Source organism: Rana temporaria, chromosome 12 (assembly GCF_905171775.1).
Source record: "Rana temporaria chromosome 12, aRanTem1.1, whole genome shotgun sequence".
Classification (NCBI taxonomy): domain Eukaryota; kingdom Metazoa; phylum Chordata; class Amphibia; order Anura; family Ranidae; genus Rana; species Rana temporaria.
The window spans coordinates 67,601,338-67,622,260 of record NC_053500.1 but is presented as its reverse complement, the minus strand read 5'-3'; the positions used below and the strand labels follow the sequence as shown (position 1 = coordinate 67,622,260).

The 20,923-nt window shown below is 39.9% G+C and overlaps 1 protein-coding gene across 2 annotated transcripts in view; it reads right to left on the bottom strand.

The window, feature by feature from the left end:
• LOC120919348 (ETS translocation variant 4-like) overlaps positions 1-20,923 on the bottom strand; it is a 94,335-nt gene that overhangs the window by 43,021 nt on the left and 30,391 nt on the right. The window contains exons 1-4 of one of the 2 annotated variants that reach the window (XM_040331462.1): positions 19,808-19,985; positions 19,419-19,508; positions 19,215-19,305; positions 17,603-17,650 (exon numbers count right to left, since the gene is read on the bottom strand). In XM_040331462.1, the coding sequence (XP_040187396.1) occupies positions 17,603-17,650; positions 19,215-19,305; positions 19,419-19,475 (196 nt within the window). In that variant the 5' untranslated portion in view covers positions 19,476-19,508; positions 19,808-19,985. Of the gene's footprint in view, positions 1-17,602; positions 17,651-19,214; positions 19,306-19,418; positions 19,509-19,807; positions 19,986-20,923 lie in introns of those variants that run through there. The other variant, XM_040331463.1, reaches the window with a different exon arrangement.

Genomic DNA, 20,923 nt, shown 5'->3' with positions numbered 1-20,923 from the left:
GCCTACTAGCATAGGGGGGTTGTATTTTTCCCCCCATTATCTGTGGCCCTTTCTGATGATCATGTGCTGGTCGGAGCGGAGGGAATATTTCTTCAGTTTTGGGCGCATGACCATTTAGCTTCGCTCGCATGTTCTTCTGCCTTGGCTCAAATCCTGGCCAGCCACCTGCCCATCTCCTTGCCTTCCCTGGCGGAGTGATCTTCCTCCATTCCCCATCCAGTAGTAGCCGGGGCCCGAAGAGTAATACTTGAGAGGCTGTGAGGCGGGCGGTTATGGGCAGAGAGTCGCTGATTGTTGCCATTACTAGTAAAGAAAAAATATGTCCCTGGGCTTCATTTAAAAAATCCGGTCACCTTAGTCTAGGCGTTATGACTGTTACAGGAGCTAGCAATCATCACCTCCCCCCCCCCCCCCCCCAAGAGAAGACAATCTGAGTATTGTTGCCGACAGTGGTGGCTGGTGGTCTTTTTTTGGTGTGGCAAAGCCACCACCCCAACCCCCTCACTGCTCGCCGTCTTAATGCATTATAATTTAACTAAACCTATAAAAATTTTAGTCAACTGAAATGTATTGGAGAGGTTAGTTGACTAAAATACAAACCATTCAGATACGGCAACTAAAATTAAAAATTGCATTTTAGTCAAGACTAAAAATAAATCGAAATTTGGCATCAAAAATGACACTGGCCGCCAATGTACTGCATTGTGTGGAGGCATGAGGAGGGTCACAAATGACCAGTATTGGGCATTTATCTGGGGTGCAGAATGGTATAAACAGGAAGTGAGAAAAAAGTAAAAGCTGCTGCCACCACTTGCTATAGAATGAGCCCATTTTCCCCTAGTATGGGCATAGATCCATTAGAAAGAAAGTTTACAGGTTGGGGGGGAGGGGTATATTCTCATTTCTAGAAAAAGTAAGCCTACCTAAATGTAACCAACAAAGCATTTGTCAGATTGAAACACAAAAAGAAAGTCGCACTTCCCAAACTCTAAAAAAGGAAAAAATACCTGGTTATTGTTTGGTAGCAGAGTGACCCCCCCCAGTCATCCCAGGGATTCCCACTTCCTAACACGGATATTCCATTTGTATGTAGGAAATGGCCTTTCCTTTATCTACTCACATGGAAATTTGGATGCATTTCCATTGTGCCCTGACCTGATCCGACCACAAAACAGACCGATACAACCTGCAACCCCCCAGGCCATTAACCTGCACTTGTGGAACTTCCAGTTTTTCTTTTGTTATATACGAGGGAAGAAAAAAATGCAACAATGGTCACTGAGAAATAGGATACAACTTGCGTCCTAACCGTTTGAGCTAGAAAGGAAAGTCTTCTTACATTAATGATCAGTGAATCCTCCCAGACTTACAACTGCGTGTCTGTAGTAGATGAGAATGCATGGAGAATTTCTGCAGACTCAATATTCACCAAGTATTCTTTATTGACTAATTGGTAGTTCCTCCTGATCATTTACACTTGAAAAGGGATCAGATATCTTTTAGCGTGTAATCGTCCTGTGCACTAAAAAACAATCTCCCAAAATGGATCGTCTGCTGAGATTCTCCAGCAAGTTTGCAACATCTCAGATAAAGATGATCTTAGCTCAGTATGATTTTCAATGTCAAATCTGCTCATTTACTTAAAGTGGTTGTAAACCTCAGACATGAAATAGGAACAAAGCATATCCCACTATAGTTTGTGCTGGTCTTAAAGTGGCTGTAAACCCTTAAACACCACCTTTACCTACAGGAGGTAAGCCTACAATAAGGCTTACCTGTTACTGGAAAGCTCCCCTAAACCTGCACAGTTTAGAAGATATTTACCATATACGCTTGCGGCATCATTGGAGCATGCGCACTGAAGGGCACGATTGTGCCATTTCTAAAGGGCTTGTGATGCGATCGTCAGCTCCTGTGTGCATGCGCAATAGTGACGTTGTGTGACTCCAGCCAGTCACAGAGCTGGAGTCCACGGCCCCGGAAGCAAGAGGGGGTGACGATAGATTCAGCCACCAGCGGGAACACCGTAGGCTTAGTTTGCAGGTAAGTGGCACATAATGGGCTAGCATACGATGCATACTAGCCCATTATGCTTTTACTTTGCAGGGAACAAAAGAGGAATTAAAACCCATTAGTGTTTACTTCCTCTTTAGGAGCACTTTAAAATACACGGTTCGAACCTTGTATGGGCAGACTGAATGTACCAAGATGAGTGATCAACTTGGGTACAACCAGCATGCTGCATTTTACCTGCAATTATTGCTAGTGGCTGCTAGCAATAATCACCGTCTTGTCCTGGCAGAGATGGCATCCCCACTGAGAGAAGACAATGGCCTGGCAGGAGGGATTCCCACCATCAGCACAGTCTGTGTTGATTTGGGGGGGGGAATTTGCTCTGTTTATGGCCGGCCTTAGTGTCACTTTTGTCTATCACTTTGTTTCTCTATCAGCATTAAATCACTTCTGGCAAGTTTTCCTGACAGAGAAAAAAAAGTGACACGGAAGGGAGCTCTGATTGACAGCCTCAGCTCTGTTCCTGTGTCCCTCCCCTCAAATCAGCTTTTAGAGCTCTTTCACTCTTCAGAGCTCAGTGAGGACTTTAGCTCTCCGCCCCCTTTATTCTAAACGCAAGTTTTATAAATCATCACTTTGAATGAATGTAAAGAAAAGACTACAGATAAACAGGTACAACTCATGTAGGAGGATGTTTTTCATCAGTGTATCACCTGAGGCCAGTCACTTCAATGGCCATATAGAAGAGTTTACAACCTCTTTAAAAAGTACAGAGCAAAAGGCAAGCAGAGCGGGGTTTATTTACTAAAGCGGGAGTGCACAAAATCAGGCTTACTTCTGCATAGAAACAAGCGTCTAACCTCCGCTGGTCTAATTAAACTTTGGAAATAAAACCTGGAAGCCGGTTTCTATGCAGAAGCGAGCCTGATTTTGTACTCTCCAGTCTAAAGCCGAGTACACTTTATTTTTTATAAAATGGTCAGCTCCGGCTGGGAGCCGCTGTACGAACCCCCACCAGCGCTCTGCCATTGGCCGAAGTCGGATGCCAGGTTTTCCAGCTGGCTTCTGTTGGACAGACCAACATACACACAGGCCGAATATTGGACTTTAATCGGTCGTCATCTCCCAACATTCAGCATGTAGGTACCTGGCTTTAGTAAATAAACCCCACTGTTCTAATGCTTTTGAGAAGTGTACATTTCCATGAATTATTACAATGCCACCATATTTGTAATTATCCATACCAAGCCAAAAAAAAAATAAAAAGGTAGTAGAAAGGAAGGTAAATTTGAAAAAAGACAAAATGGGCATATTTAAAAAAAAAAAATACCAGCGGATTCCTAACACCCCAATGGAGGAGTTACCAAGATAATCCAACTTCAGACTGTCAGAGAGCTCATAAAAGGCACAAGGAGAGAATCATAGATGGTGTGCAGATTGAGTCAGGAGGGAGCAGAAAGTTACTTAACATTCTTTCTTTTTCCATAGGCAAAAGCCAGAAAGCCTTCTACTATTAACTACAGCTTAATATGTCCTGTTTCTTATAACTGCTCATGTTGGATGTGCGCTTTTTAACAAGGAAAAGCAGTATAAACAAGGCAATCCTGCCTGAAAAACTTCCATTACTGCAATGTTTCCAAATAGGAAACCGAAGAATAAACGTCTGGTAAGGTCCTCAGAAAGCGTATTAAAATAAGAGCACCTGCATCGCTTTCAGTGTACGCTGGAAACGGGGCTGCCGCCCAGCTAGGGTGGCAATAAACGCAGGACTTTAAGCCATGTGCCTACAAAAGGGCTCCGAGAGTAAATACACACTTCACCAGTATACAGTTTAATAAATCACCCTGACTGAATACAAAAATAAAACACATTAACTCACTTTAATCATAACTGCAATGCACAGAAGGGTGTTTTTTTAATCAATCCTATGAATCTTGAAAACTAAAATTGCATAGTTGCGAGTGGCAAGACCCCTTTTCTGGTCATTAGAGGTTTGTGCGTTTTAGTGCAGTAGACAGGAATAAAAAGTATTGTACACTGTACAAAAAAGATGCAGCGCTCAAGAGCATGCAACAGAGTGCAGGGGTCAGAAGTATATACAGCTCAATGCATACAAAGGACTCCGATTACAAAGGTTTCGGCTGCTGTACAGTTTTAACAATGGATCACCCCAAGAAAAAAATTAAATAAAAAGAAGGGGTCTTTAGTCTAGTCATAACTGCAATGCACAGAAGGTAGTCAACATTAACCCATTAAATCTGGACAAACTGAAATGAATAGAGTGCTACAGGGCAAGACCCCCCTTTTTAAGGTTGTCTGTGCCCCCAAACACACAGAGAATGCAGGGGTCAGGAGTCTGCAACATACAGAGCGCCTACAAAAAGGACTCTGGTCATACAAATACACTGTATAGTGACTGCAATGTAACATTAAAATCACCTTAACGGGTGCAATAGTTCATTCTAGCCATAAAACGGCAATGCAGCCATAAAAATATATATTTTTCAGCATGCACTTGATGAACCCTGTCAAACTAGGACATCTCAATCCAATATTAAAAACAATACTTTTTTTTACTGAAGTAAATTTTAGATCTGTACACCAGGATAAATAACAAACCCTATACAAGTGTAAACTAACATGAATTCCTTATAAACATCTCCAGAAACAGGTGAACGTTAACACCACACGCTGTGGTTAAAATGTATAATAAATGATAATATTAATAGCTACGTTTGCCTCTGCCTGTCCATGAGCAAAAGCTGCGGATCTGGGTCTTTTACATATGTACATATAGGTGGGCTACCAATGTTTACACCAGAAGTACGATGGAAGCCCACACAAGTTTTCTTTAGGCTTTACTCAGAAAGGAAGGAACTGTCCCTTATGCAGATTTCTAGAAAAGCCTTTTCAGCATTTTCTGAAACAGGAGAGAGTGCTTTGCGTTGTGAAAACTTTCCCTGTTTTGGAGGCCGGATGATGCAATCCGAGGATCCTAGACTGCCTGTGCCAAAGTATAATTACATAAAAAGAGGCAGAACTCAGAATACAGAGCTATGGCCGCTGCCAGCAAGTAACCACAAACATGTAGCCATTTCTATTTTAAATCTCTTTTAAAAAAAAAAAAAAAAAAAAAGGCATAGGAAAGAAAAGTTTCTGTACTCTATAGATAGACACCTTATCAAGGAATTCCCCAGCCACAGCTCTAAACTCTGGACAAACAGCGCTTGATTTTCAATAACAAACGCCACCATTTGGAGTAGGAATATTAGACTTATGTGACAGTGAACCAACTTTTAGGGGCTACCCACGTCTACAGAGGTCCACACCTATTTTGCTTTAGAAACAGACCACTTTGGGCTGTATTGTTTTATATCAACAGTTGCAACTTAACATTTTATTCCAGATAAATGGACCTTAAAACCTTTTCTAAAAGGCACCGAGTTTAAAAAGTACATGAGCAAATGTATATTTTTTTTACCAAAATGGAGAACAGCTGGATCCTAATCCAAATGACATTCTTACCAAGGCCTGCTAAGGAGTAGGAGCTGCCTACAGCCCAAAAAATACTGATCTGACATGCCTAGAGTAGACCACTAGTACTTATCCATGGAAATTCTCAACAGTAGGTCGGCTGCTGCTTAGTTTTAGATTTTGCCTGATCCCCAGGTCTATGGGCACCAGATAATAGACACGTTGGATATTTTCAGCAACTGCCCCAAAGAGAGGATGCATGTGTCTTTGCTTCCTCTGCCTATACCACAAGCATGAAGTGTGCATTTGGTTTATCTGAGCATGTATTTAATAGGAATATGAAATCTTCAGGTTAACAGATTGTGTCTGGAAACCTTTGAGAATTAAAAGATAGATTAAAGATTATCCATCTCTCTCCTCCATCTTTTTTAGATCTAGATATTTTTTTATTTTCTTCCCCTTTATTCAAGGTTTAAGTTTGTTATACCTCCAAAATGATAACATTAAAAAAAAGGAAAAGTTGCATGGGGGCAATTTTTTGTCATATACACAACATCTTTACTACACAACACACGCCACGCAAATTCTAACATAGTGAGACTTTCAGGGAACCAATATAGATTATAGTCGATACAACCATATCAAATTATTTTGAATAAGAATGAAGCTGTAGGAACCCATTACTTCCTTGTATTATTGCTGTACTCAGCATTTTGATACCGTCTTAGCAGTTGCTTTGAATAGAATTCTATGGAATCCCACTATGTTATACCATGTGTGGTTTTTGCCTTCAAAACATTTCTAAAAAAGAGTTATGTTACTATTACCTAGATAACTTATCCTGCATTTTAACCACTTCTGCAAACAGGTATCCAAATAAAGTGCATTACACGGATCAACAGACAACAGTTACTTTTGTCTACTTTCACTACTAGACATATCAAATTCATGATTAGCTTCAACGATGATAGCAGTGGTGCCGTTAAGGAAGTAAGGCTGAGTAAGCACGTTTATTAGCACATCAAAGGAAACTCCACTTCTAGGCCTAAAGGGTAAGCCTGCTATTGTACCTTCATCACCTAGTTCTTCCTGTTAAGACCTCCACTAGAGCCCTAGTTTGCTCAAGCCCTTGTTCAGGCTGAAGGCCCAACCAAAAGGGTTTGAGACAGCAGTTCAAAGGACATCAGTTGATACATTTTAAAGCAGGGGAACAATGACAAGTATTTATTTAAAGCAAACCTAAATCCCAAAACATCCCCCCCAATATTTTGGATACAGTACAAATTCCCTTGACAATTTTTATTTTCTCATCACCTTTAATCCCAGTGACACTGGTCTCAAGGATAGAGAGAAAAAAAAATTCTGCCCTTGGAACACAGGCAGCAATAAAGTGGGGTTTTCTGACACACACATAAAATTATTCAATTTGCGTTATTAAATTTCATTACCGTTTTAAAGCCCTTGTGGTAAAAAAAACACACACAGACCACTATTGACAGAAAACCAAAGTTTGAAGAATATTTTAAACATTTAGGGCTTATTTAAACCATATAAGTTACGCTGCAATTTTCTGCACACCCGCAAATGTTTATGGTCTGAACTTGACATATTAGAAAACAATTGGTAAGCTGAAAAACTTTGCTCAATGGACACAAACAAGGCCACTGTGCTTCAAATTAATGTTTTGCAAAAAGACCAAATACTCTTTATTGGTCGACATGAGTTATTAGAAGATGCATGCATTTGGGACCCATTGGGTTAGTTCTGGGGGGGGGTCTTATACAACACCTTGACAGTTGCGTTTGTGTTGATTTTCTATCCCTTAAAATAAACTTTAGAAAAAACGCATGAGCCAGAATACATGAAGATCTGCCAAGACAGCTTGAAGAGATCATGAAGTTTGGTTGTTCCACTGGTTAGCGAAAACGCAAAAGGAAAAACTTTGATAAACCTTTGTCCCGGCTCAGCTGCAAATGTGTTATTTGTTATAAATTGGTATCCCAGCAATTTCATAACATATCACGTGCCGCCTATGTCAGCAAGGGTAATGCAGATTTCCAGGCAGATAAGAGTGCTCCTAAATCAACAATACAATCTCAAGCTTTGCCACTTCCCATATCTCTACAAACACTTCTGAGATGAAGATTTTCTGAACTGGAACATCAAAGGCTCCAATTAGACACCAAATGCTTAAAACTATTGTAGACACTATAATACTTATCAAGATGGTTTACAACCGAGCCTTTTAATTACTGAAAGACAAATGTGTAACTAGCAACCTGCATTTACTCCTGGTTTTAATCGGTTGATGTCTTCTAAACCAAAAGCTAAAAGTAACCAGTTTCCAAAAAATAATAATTCTACGGACGGAAGAGAGAAAGTATTTTTCAAATATCCTGTTGGATTATGACTATAAAATGCTGGTAAACTGGACACCAAATCATTAACTACAATTATGGTGGTCTATAAAGATTCACGACATAGCATTATCAATATAGGGGAGAAGACTAGCACAATTTAAAACATATTGCACCAAACCCAAGATTGGCAAAACACTTTTACAAAAACAACAAAAAAAAAAAAAAAAAGTCATTTTTAGATGTCCAAGAAAGCAAGTCACATAAATCCAACATTGCCAAGCAGAAAATGCGTTTTTTTAATTATTTCACACCCAATTCCTTTAAGATATCAATATTTTCCCCATTACCAAAAATCCAAAAACAGCTTAATTCACGATAGTCAAGTAAGGCATTTCATAAATCAAATCTAAAGTATTCAGTGGTAACACAATCCCAGCGCAAGTAATAAACAAATCACGTAAAGGACAATCGGAGCTAGACAATTACATTCATTATATACACAAGTCTTTCAGCCCTGACTCGGAAAGAAAGAACGACTTGTTACCATCAGAGATAGATGAAAAGAATAAACTTCAATGATTAAACCACTAGATACATTTCAGAATCGCGATAGATAGAAATATAAAAAACAAGATACAGGTGAAATGATACAAAACAGTACAACTGCAAACTCATGCAAGATATATGCAAGTGTTTCAAGGTTGAAAAAAAACCTACAAATAAAATGGCTTGTGTTCATGCATGGCACTTTGCATGGTGTTAAAAAGGTAATGCACAGAAAAGTCTTTTTTTTACTTTTCATTCAATACATAGATTCAACATTTTTAGTGTAAAAAAATAATTAGGGTTTGAAAGTGCCATTTTTATCTCTAAAATAGAGCGACATGGGGAAAAAAAAAACAAAAAAAAAACCAGTGTATGGCTTCAAAACGGGTCATACGGTTAAAATAAACCTATGATGGCATTAGCCAAGATCCTAACCACAGCCACATAAGATCAATTATTCTCAGGGGCAATAATTGCATTTGCTCAGATGACTTGCTTACCTACTCTATGAAGATAAGACAAGACAATGAAATACTGCAGAATGTTGCAAATATTAGGAATTCCCATTAATGAGTTTGGGCACAACCCACAAAAAAATATATCCGCACTCAAAAACATGTTTACAACCAAGTCTACAGTTCGATCTATTCTACAATGAAAACCAAGTGTTAAATTGTGCCACCATAAATCTAAACCACAGTGCGAGGTCAGAAGCAACAGATATAATAGACCTACCCGTGATATCAAACCAAATGGATACCGGGGTTCTGATAGACTTTGCTATTCCGATATTAAAAAGCATGGCTCCAGTTACAAGTGGTAAAAGAGAAGGGTCCCTTGAAGGAAGATACAGAAGGCTCACATTTCAATGTTTAGAGACTTCAAGTAGCAATCCTGGGTCTTACTATATCCATCATTGCAAGTAGTGCAGAGACTTGTATGCTCACCTGCATTGGAAAGGACAGTCCAATGTCTGCCTGTACAATAGCCAAGCAACAGTATGGGCACCCTCATTTCTCTGATCCAATTGTTAAACTGCAATTCCCATGTTCATTAGTCTACTTAACCTCTTCATGATCTTTTTTGGAGCATTTGGAAAGCAGAGCATTATGGGATTCAGGAAAAAAATTTAATGCCGTAAAACGGACAAATTAGAGCACTACAGCAAAAAAACGTGCAACTACAAAGTTCTGGCTGCTATGATTATTAAATTGCTTTTTCCCTGGTTTGTATCTGGCTGGCCGACTCATCCGACTCCTATGGCATTCTCAAAATGCCCTTACAACACAGAATACATTTAATGTTCATTTAACGTATGCCATTCTTGCATTCCTTCTAGATATTAAATGTTGGTAATCAAGGGGAATCCCATAAAAGCAAATCCCACAACTATGCATGCACTGTGGTAACTATCAGTTCACCAGACATTACCCATTTTATAACACATGATTTATATCACAACAGTTACATCATTGATGCAAGGAAATGAAAAAGTGTGTTTTTAGGTTTACTTTGCCACAGAAAAAATAAAATAATGGCTGCCAAGTGTACTAAAGACATCTGACAAAAAGAAAGAACATGATTGTACCACAGTTTGATTTTACTATTCTTGAAATTACTACCAAGCACACCGTAGCAGGTATGAGCAACACAACCAGGAAACAGTCTGTTGTGCGTGTACGAAAATACAACTACATAGATAAACCTTTAACTCTCAAACCTCTAGATAATTCTTAGGGCTTGTTCCCACTAGATGCACAGTTATGGATTTTTCACTTAAAGGGGTTGTAAAGGTAAAAGTTTTTTTTTTTTTTAAACATCTGACAGCACCGCCTCCCCCTCCCCCCCCCCCCGTTTTACTTACCTCACCCCTCGAAAGTCCCGGGCGCGTTCTCGTCATCCTGTTCGGTTCCCAGCCTGGACGTTGATTGGCTAGGCGGATTGATAGCAGCGCAGCCATTGGCTGGCGCTGCTGTCAATCACAGCGGATGACGCGGCGCGCCGGGGCCGAGTGATGCAGTCAGCGGCTATGGCCGCCGCTGTATCACAGGAGCGGGCTCGCAAAAGCTTTCCACCATGCGAGGGAGCTCGCATGAATGTGGAAAGCTTTTGCAGGGAGGAGCAGAGACAGCCGCCGAGGGACCCCAGAAGACACGGATCGGGGCCACTCTGTGCAAAACGAACTGCACAGCGGGGGTAAGTATAATAGGTTTGTTATTTTTAAACAAAAAAAATAAAAAATCTTGCCTTTAGTGTCCCTTTAATGCAAAATGTCTCCTATACAGTCAATTCACACCAACCTGCAGTGTGCTCACTGCCACTGTTCCAATCAAGTCTACTGTATGGGGTTCTTCAAAAATGCAATATGGTGGAAACCACAACACACCAATTACTTTCACACAGACCTATTCAGGCCAAGCCATGCGTTTTCACAAGGATATAGAAATAATTAATTATTATAAAGAAAATAAAAAGAAAAACTGGATTATTATTTTTTTTTGCAACATGATGTATTGATTCAGTCAACTTTGAAGCTTGACGAAATATAGAAATCTGGCACCTAACTGCAACCAGTCCTCTAGTGATATGGAGTATTCATCCATTAAATGAAATTAATATTGGCCAAATTACATTTTCACTTCTAACAGCTGATCTGCTGTCATCAAATTTTTAAATAAAAGGTTTCAAAATTTGTAGCAGTACTATAAATCACTAGACAGATTTCCTTCTTAGTAATGTTAGAGAAATAAATTACAAAACTGTAGATGAAACGTTACTGATGAAGATGAAACCATTAAAAGATAAATTATTATGTTAATGATATCTACTGGTCAATATGTCGCTCAATTGCCTTTATGCGTAAAAAGGTTTAGGAAATAAAATGCAACTAGTAAAACTACAATAGTATAACTAAAAGGTCATAAATAAAAAAAAATAAAAAATAGGTTGTTGCATTAATACAAAAAGCAGATAGACATACTCTAACAAATTGAATCCACAAAATGGTTCCATCCAATAAAAAAACGATAAGTATGAAAAAAAAAACCTAGGTTACTTGTGAGTACAGTGGGGGAAATTGTAAATCAAGGCACACAGAAGGGTAATGTACAAGAGGGGTAAATGCGATTACCTTTTCTAGATCAGCCTTTACAAATTCCCCTGCTAACAAAAGTAACAATGTATGTATAACCAAAAACTTTCAAGTTCTACCTTATTAAGTTTAACTTAGTAGGGTAGGGAAGTGTAAAACAAAAGTTTTTATTGCCATTTTACCCGAGTAGATTCACTCAACTTGTTCTGTCTATTGCCACAGGAACAAAGTGAAGGACATCCAGATTTTCCAGTGGTCAACAGAACAAGAGGTGGGGGTAAATCTGCCAGTTAGACAGCTGCTACTGGAACAATTGCCCCAAGGGCTACTTTACATCGGCATTAGCCCCATGCTTGGATTGTACTTCAGAGGGCGTTTGAGAGGTGTTGAAATGGCATTAGGTCGCTTCCCCAATGCCCCTTTGAACTCCTAAATACCTGCACCACAACCACTTCTAATATGTCTGCTTGAACGCTTTACTCTTCCACTACCATTTCTAATATCTCATACAGGGCTCTCTAGTCTTCCACTACAACTTTGAAGGTATCAAGCTGAACTCTCCATTCTACTAGCACTTCATATAGCTACCTGCACTTTTCACCCTTACACTAACATCCAATACCCCAACCACAGCACTACCTACCTGGAGTGCATGTTCTCCCTGTGCGGGTTTCCACTGTAGACTCTGGTTTCCTCCCACACGCCAAAGACATGCTGGTAGATACATTGGCTCCTGTCTAAATTGGTCCTAGTATAATGTAGATGGGGCCTTAGATTGCAAGCTTCTCACGGGCAGGGACTGATGTGAATGTACAATATATGTGTAAAGTGCTGTGTAACTTGACATCGCTTTACAAGAACCTGTAATGAATAATCGCCATCTAACTCTCCACTACAACTTCTAAAGTATCCAAATAAACTCCTCCAAAAAAAAAACCACACCTTAATTGAGATCCCTCTGTGTTACCATTCCAATGAAGCAATGGAATCAGGCCTGGGGTATTTTTGGTAAGTGGAACACCCTCTAGTATAAGCTATAGCCCAAAAAAAAAAAAACAAAAAAAAAAACAAACACACACACACACATTAAAGTCCTGCTTGTAAAAGAAACGTGTATATTTACCAGTCCAGCTGCCTGCATATCACCAATCTTGCTCTCAACCACTGTCAAACACTCCTCTGTATTGGCCAATCAAGTACCTGGTTCCCCACTGCACCTTATGGTCCTCCTCGCTGATCCCTAGGTCACTGTGTCCTAGGGATCTGACCACCAACACCTAAGGCCCCATTCACACCTGAGTATTTTGTAGCTTGAAGCCTGAAGCTACAAAACGCTGAAGGAGAAAAAAATAATAATAATTATTCTCTATGGAGATGGTTCACTTCTCCACTCCAAAACGCCTGAAGCCAGAAGCTCGAAAATGCCTAAAGCACAAACAAGTTCTGGAGCTTCTTTTTAGGCGTTTTTCTTCTCTTACATTGGTGGCCATTTGACACATGCAAAGTCGCAGGTAAAATTGTGCCAAAAAAAAAGAAGCAAAAAACGCAAGACTTTCTGCCTGAAAACGAAGCGCTCAGGTGTGAATGCACCCTTAGGGGGGAATAGACACCACTGACCACAAACATTTATGAGGACATTAATGTTAACATTACAAAGTTCTGAGCCCTGCACTCGATTGATGCATTGCATATGCCATGTTGTACACTACATATTGCTGGCTGCAGCACTGTATACATTATGAAGCCCTGACCACACTTTTAATTGCTCAACAGTTGCTGGCTTTATTGAATATGTTTTTAAAACAAAGGGTTCGCTTTCTGCACACCAAAAAGCATATGTTATGGGGGCATTTCATTTTTTTTGTTTCAAAATTATATTTTGCCTGCAGTTTGTGTGACATGTTCACTTGTGGCTCAGTAATTAAGGACACTGATAAGGACTGTAGCATGTACAAACAGTGTATACAGCCAATAGACACATCCTGGCTATGCCCATCAACCCTCCTCCCTCCAAGACCTCTCAAACCAATCCCCCTCTAAGCTACCTTTGTGCCCATTCCTCCAGTCTGACCCCTGAACTGTCCATATTATTCAATCCTTCTCCATAGCTTTTTTTCTCTCCAGTATATTCTCCTTGTGTTTTCTTTCCATACATGCCTGTTTGGACTTTGTAATCAGTGCAGAGCTGATAGCAGTCTTGTGCCCATTCAATCAGCCATAGATTAGGAGGAAAAGTAGTCTAATAAAGCTGATAAAATGACATTTCACGGTTTGTGTTATACTGCAGTGCTTGACTACAGAATGTCCAGCTACGTGGCACACGCTCTATATTAAGAAAACAGTTAAGGAAAGAGCCATCTTTGCAATGCCAACTTAAAAGGGGTTGTAAAAGGTACAATTTTTCCCCCCTAAATAGCTTTCTTTACCTTAGTGCAGTCCTCCCTCACCCTTCCATTTTGCTTTTAAAATGTCCTTATTTCTTCTGAGAAATCATCACTTCCTGTTCTTCTGTTTAACTCCACACAGTAATTCGAGGCCTTCTCCCTGGTGTGGAGTGTCGTGCTCGCCCCCTCCCTTGGACTACAGGAGAGTCAGGACGCTCTCTACGTTGCAGATAAAGGAGCTGTGTGTTAGTGGGCATCCTGACTCTCCTGTGATCCAAGGGAAGGGGGGACGACAACACTCCACACCAGGGAGAAAGCCTTGCATTACTGTGTGTAGTTAGACAGAAGAACAGGAAGTGAGTATTTCTCAGAAGAAATAAGGACATTTAAAGGCAAAAATGGAAGGACAAGGTAAGTGAAGGAGGACTGCACTAAGGTAAAGGAAGCTATTTAGAGAAAAAAAAAAAAAAAAAAAAAAAAAAAAAAACACTTTTACAAACCCTTTAAACTGGTTCTAAAGAGTATTTTTACCTTAATGCATTGTCTACGTAAACCAAAAAAAACACACACACACACACACACATTTTAAACTAAAGTTCACCCCCCCCCCCATATTTTGGATAGAGTAAGGGAGAGTTTTCCATTCTTTGTCCCATTGGAGAGATTCCCTACACTTCCTGTTCCATAGCCTTAACAGGATGTGAGAAAAACCCTCCTCCCTTGAAAAAACAGGGATTCCTTCATCACCAGAATCACTGAAACTATTCTTACTGTTCAGTGACAACCCAAAATTACGTTTTTTTCCCTCCCACTTTCGTTAACAATAGTCATCTGTACAAGTAACGGGTGAATCACTTGCAGATGGGGGGGAACCCCACACAATGCAAAACCATAAATTGCATGTTTTTCTTACAGAAAGGATTATTTCTTTGGTACTTGGGTTGTGCCATTTGACAACTTTAAGGCCCGGGTTCATGCTTCTACATAACACACATGGGTTACAACACATCAAAACTCATGTTATTTGGCATCCCTTAGTTTTCAGTGTGTCTGGTTCACATATAGCCATTGCATTTTGAAAAAAAAATGTTGTGTACATTTTTCTCGTCCATCCATCAGTGTGCACATTGTGGAATTTAATTGGAGAGCATGTAGCGTGCATTTTTTTATGTGCTGCAAATGCATAGAAATGGAGCCTAGCTACAACTGGGAAAGGACAGGCTTCTCTCATACCTCATTTAAAAAGAAATGCACAGCGAAAAATGCATAAAGAGAAAAAAGGAGTGCATAGGTGTGAAGCCAGCCTCAATGCAAAGTTCTTCTCCATAGTACATTTGGATTCCTTAAAAACTATGCAATTCCTAAACCCATTATTTTTCTGTGCGTTTAGCAGCATGCACTGCCATTTTCCTAAAGAGGAACTCAAGTGCCCATTCATTTGGCTCCACCCCCGTGTCACCATTGTCGTTATTAGAACGCATGTGTCAATGGGCTTTCCTCGACCTTTGGGTCCTGGCATACCGCCTCGGCACAAAGCAGTAGATTTCTGTAAAGTTTTGGAAATTCCGTAAAAAAAAAATGTTTTGCAAAAAATAAAAATAAAACTGTGCATACAAAAGATAAGCCACAGGGCTCTGTGCTACATCTGCACAAAATTTGGAAGGCTTGCCTAGGAGAAGAAGAAATTCTGCTTTGAATTACAAAAATATAAATATAAATAAAATGAATATCCATATGTGAGCAAGGGTCGAGAGGGGTTGTGTCAGCGAAAGGCAAAATTACATTTTAGGGGGAAGGTTTGCGTTGGGGGAAATAATTTGTATTACTTTTTACAGTGCAGCACACCATTGTCAATCTGCCTTGTGCATTCCTTCAGTTTGCAGTTGGGCTACCTGCAAGTGGCCAGCACAGACCCGATAGGAAGCCCAAACAGCCAAATGAGGGCCACACTGTATATTTTACAAAAATTCAGCAGAGAAAAAAAAAAATCCCCCAGAGCTCCTCCAATCAGGGTTTCCCTACACCAGAGCCCCCAATTACAAAAGGATCCCCATCAAGGATCCCTCTGTACATCAGGATACACAACGTTCCTCTTATGTCCCCCCAGAGCAGGCACTGCAGACTGCCAATTCTGCCGCTTAATTGCAAGGGAGCATCCTAATGCCATCAGCTTAAGAAATCTGTACATGTCAAACATACTGAAAATATAAATTTTTACATAAAAATAATATTTGAACAAGAACCTTGCATGTTCCCCTGTAAGGTAAGCAGCCTCTACTTTTAACTACAAGTCCACCTGACCGTTTCTGTATATAGCACACATTGCATGACACTGAACAGAAGGGCACAACAATCTCTAGGAAGATAAAACATCCTATTCAATAGTACAACTCGGAAGTCAAAATGGAGTGAAATATTTCAAATATGTTCAAGTCAAACATACAAAACTAAAATCAAGGCCTTGCTGAATACCAGAGTACACCATGTCATCTTAATAGCACACTTTTTTTAAATCTTCAAAACACCGTTCAAAAACCTTTACATTTCATAGAAAATCTATGGAAAAAATAAATCACTGACCAAGAGAAAAACACTTTAGAATTAGCCACAGCAGTAATGATGCAATAATAGGCAAAGCAAGCATTCAGACAATTTACACAAGACTAACATCTTGGAAAAAAAATAAAAAAACATTAAAAGACGGGAGGTGACCAATATCACAAAGAACAAAACACAGCCCATCTTCCAACAGCAATGAAGTAGATTTTCAATGGGCACGGAACCCCTTTTGGTCATTTCCTGTGTTAATGTATACCATATGTTATTGTGTGCGATTATAGTCAGATATGTACTATCAACAAGCTTGAAAAAAATGCATTGTGTGTCAACATGAAGCATTGGAAGTCATCCTGCAACGCTTTTGCTGCACACTTTAGTCATGAAAAAGCTACTATATGTTAATGGGACCACTCCCAGGCATTTGATAACCGTTTACCATCAACCCCCACATAACAGAAATGCATCAAAAGGCTTCAAATTCAAAAAAACAGGAGCCATCTGTATCAGAACACGTCCCCCAGCACTTCTTAACCTTTCTGGATTGGAAGAGCTTTAAAAACAGGACTTCCAGCCATTACCAAGTACTGCAATTTTTGCAGTGTTGCAGGATGGGTTAGTGCTATATGAATAAATGATAATTCCTCTCAAGCCAGCAAGAAAATAACCTTACAGACTGCACAAAACTAAATCTAACATGCCATTTGCTTCCAGCTAATTAGGCTCCAAGGAATTGACTTCCCTTTCAAACTAATGTTAGGGGAAAGAAAAAAAAAAAATAAAGAAAAGAAACAAAAAAAATGCATTCAAAAAAGATGACAATGCTCCAAGATAGACATAGTAATCTCTACGCAACACTTGCATAACTAGAACGTAGATGCTAAACATTGATGCACCAAGGAAGACAAACTTTAAAAAAGTGGGGGGGGGGGGAGGGGAGTGGGCCCAGAGCCAGATCTTTTTCATAAGCAAATACACAGCACAATTGTTTTATTCATAATCCCCAAGTTAAACAAGTCGCAAAATGTTGGCAGAAAAGAAAAATATTGCTCATCTGTGGAAAGGGCTAAAATAAATACCGAGAGAGGAGAAATAAATACAGATGTGCCGACCATAGTGTGCTTGGGGTGGTAGTGGGGAAAAGGGGGGGGGGGGAATAATTGGGGGTTAAAGCTTACCTTCTGTTAACCAGGCTTCCTGGAATTGGCTTAAATCCTGGAAGAGATCTGAAAGAATAAGAGAAGACTATCAAACTATAGCCCATTACTCAAAGACTACAGATTTATTTTATTAATATATCTTGTAGGTCTCATTTGTACATTTGGTACTACTACAGAGGTAGGCACCATCCTGTAAACTGCCACCAGCTCAGCTCAATAGGCAAGCAAAAAAAAAAAAATCACTAGTAACTACTACACATGTAGCCAGCATCCTGCAACCAGCTAGGATTGTATAGAATGACAAGCAAAAAAAAAATCACTAGTAACTACTACACAGGTAGCCAGCATCCTGCAACCAGCTAGGATTGTGTAGAATGACAAGCAAAATATCACCAGTAATTACTACACAGGTAGCCAGCATCCTGCAAATGTCAACCAGCTCTTATTATGTATAAAAAGCAAACAAAATATCACCAGTATCTACTACAGGAGGTAGCCACCATCCTGCAAAAGTCACCAGCTCTATATAGCTGTATGGGCAAAGGCACTTTTAAAGAAGTCTACAAATCCCTTGTCACTACGTATCCTCTGAACAGCACTGAATAGAAGAATTATTCACTTGGTAGGTGTAGCTGTGAAATTCAATGTGGGAACTAAAATCAATGCATCCCATTCAGGATCCTTTACTGTAACCAAGGTCCAGTGCACGTGTGTATTGCTACAAAAAAAATATATTTTTATTATATGGCCCTTTCTATGCTTGCTCTAATAAATTAAAACTAGAAAAATAAGTAAAGTACATTTATATTCAAAGGGACCACTTTAAATGCAAGGCAGCAACCACTTCAAAACATGAGGGGGATTGTATTTTGAGAAGTCGTTTCATATAAAAAAAAAATGTGTATATATATATATATATATATATATATATATATATATATATATATATATATATATATATATATATATACACACATATATATATACATACATACACACACACACATATACATACACACACACACACACACACAGTGTCACCAATTCTTGTTGCATGGAATGACATTATTTAAAAAATATCTGATGCTTTGTGTCCAGACATGTTTACAGGTATATTCCTAATCCGTGGTTCTCTAATAAAGCATGGGAATTTGTGTATATATATATATATCTCCAACACACACACACTTTTTCTTTATGATAGTGTGAATCTAAAAACACCAAAAATTATTATCCATCACACATGCAATGTCTAGGAGGGTGGACGGCACATTTGCTACCATGTGGGTTCTCAAATAAAAAACACCCAAATAAATAAAATACAAAGATTCTACAAAAATAAAAAACATATCTTCAGCAGTGCCACCGTGTTTTTTTTTTTTATAAAAGTATATATATATATATATATATATATATATATATATATATATATATATATATATATATATATATATATATATATATATATATATATATATATAATCTCTATCACATACACACCAAAAAAATTGAATATATATATATATCTCCATCTCTTTTTTCTTGATGCATACACACAAAACATGTGTGTCACCCCTATACCCTTGTGTAGGTGGTGGGTGGGTAGGTAGTGGGTAGGTAGGTGCGTTACCTTCGGATTCTTGCGGCGGTAGATCTGCATCCATGAATTTCCTCTTGCTTCCTATGTAGTATCTGTCTACGTCTCCATGTCTCTGAGGATTCTAAGGAAAGATTAAAGTAGAACTGTGAGTATAAAAGTGGTGGAGAGGAGAGGTGGAAGGAAGGAAGGAGTGATGAGGGGAGAGGAGAAGTGCAGCATACTAGGCGGACTCACATTAGTCAGGGTGTAGGGCACTTGCTGGTCCAGGTATCCTCTCATCCTATGCTCCATTTGGTTATGTGTGTGTTGTCATGGAGGACTGGTCTGTAAGGACAGGAAAGGAGGGGGGGGGGGAGATGAATGGAGAACACAAACATGCATACATAATGAGACCCATTGAGAAAAATGCAGAGAGATGGGGGGGGAGGGGAGGAGGAGGAGGGGGAGGGGGGTGCTGGTGTCCCAGGACTGGAAGGCTCCAGCACTCAGTATGTCCCAGGTGAGAAGGAGTTTCTGCAAGTTGTGGAAAGTTAGTTGCATGTAATGCAGCAGCGGAGGTGAGACTCTCCGGAGACATGTGGCCGTGCCCCCCTCCCTCTCCCGGTACCGGAGTCCCCTCTCACCTCGGCGGTATGTTCTCTATGAGAGCGGAGCGATATTCCCGTGGAGGGCGGAGGGAGGAGGAGGGGGAGGGAGCCCCCGGTTCGGACAGACTTGTTTTTCTCGCTGTGATTGGAGGTTCGCCTCTCTCATGCTCTCACATTTCCCCCTTCTCTCCCTTTTGTTTCATTGAGTTTTTTGTGAATGAAAGCCAGGCTGAGCCGTCCCGTCCAATAGGGGAGCTCGGACCACGCCCCGCCAGCGGAAGGAGGAGGGGAGGGCACGGCGGCCAATCAGGGGCGGGGCTGGACAAGGTTTCATTGAGAAGTCTGGCACCCATTCATAAATCCGAAGAGAGAACAGAGCGGACTTCATTCATGGAGGAGGAGGAGGGGAGGGAAAGAGAGAAGGAGGAGGGGGGAGGACACAGACACGGCTCTCAGCACACAACTTCAGACATGGGAGAGGAGCAAAGTACACCACATAGAGGGACAGCTCACCCCCTTCTACAAAGGCACTTCCTGTCCTAGGTGACAACACTCCAAGGACCCTTTCCCAAGTTTTTATACCAGCTACCTCCACCCCTTCCAATGACAATTGTGCGGCCATGTAACTCTCCACACACGACATATATAAAGCTTTTTCACACAGTTTGCTTTTGGTGGTTTTTAACCACTTCAGTCCCAAAAAGTTTTACCCACTTCCTGATCGAGCCATCTTTTGCAATTAGGCACAGCGTCACTTTAACTGACAATTGTGCAGTTTTTATCTTTTTTGCGCTATAAAACAAAAAATAAATCGCAAAAAGCATCTATTGATTGGATTGTGCAAAAGTTATAACGTCTACAAAATAGGGGATATATTTATGGCATTTTTATTATACTTTTTTTTTTTTACTAGTAATGGCAATGATCAGTGATTTTTAGAGGGACTGCGACATTACAGTGGACAGATCAGACACTTTGACACATTTTAGGGACCATTGACAATTATTCAGCGATCAGTGCTATAAAAATGCACCAATAAATGATTCTCATTCTGGCTCTGTGGAGCTCTTTTGCAGCACAATATGAGACAATTGTGATCCAAAATCCCTCTTGACTGGAATCAGCACCCGTTTCTCCTTCACATAGCTTTGG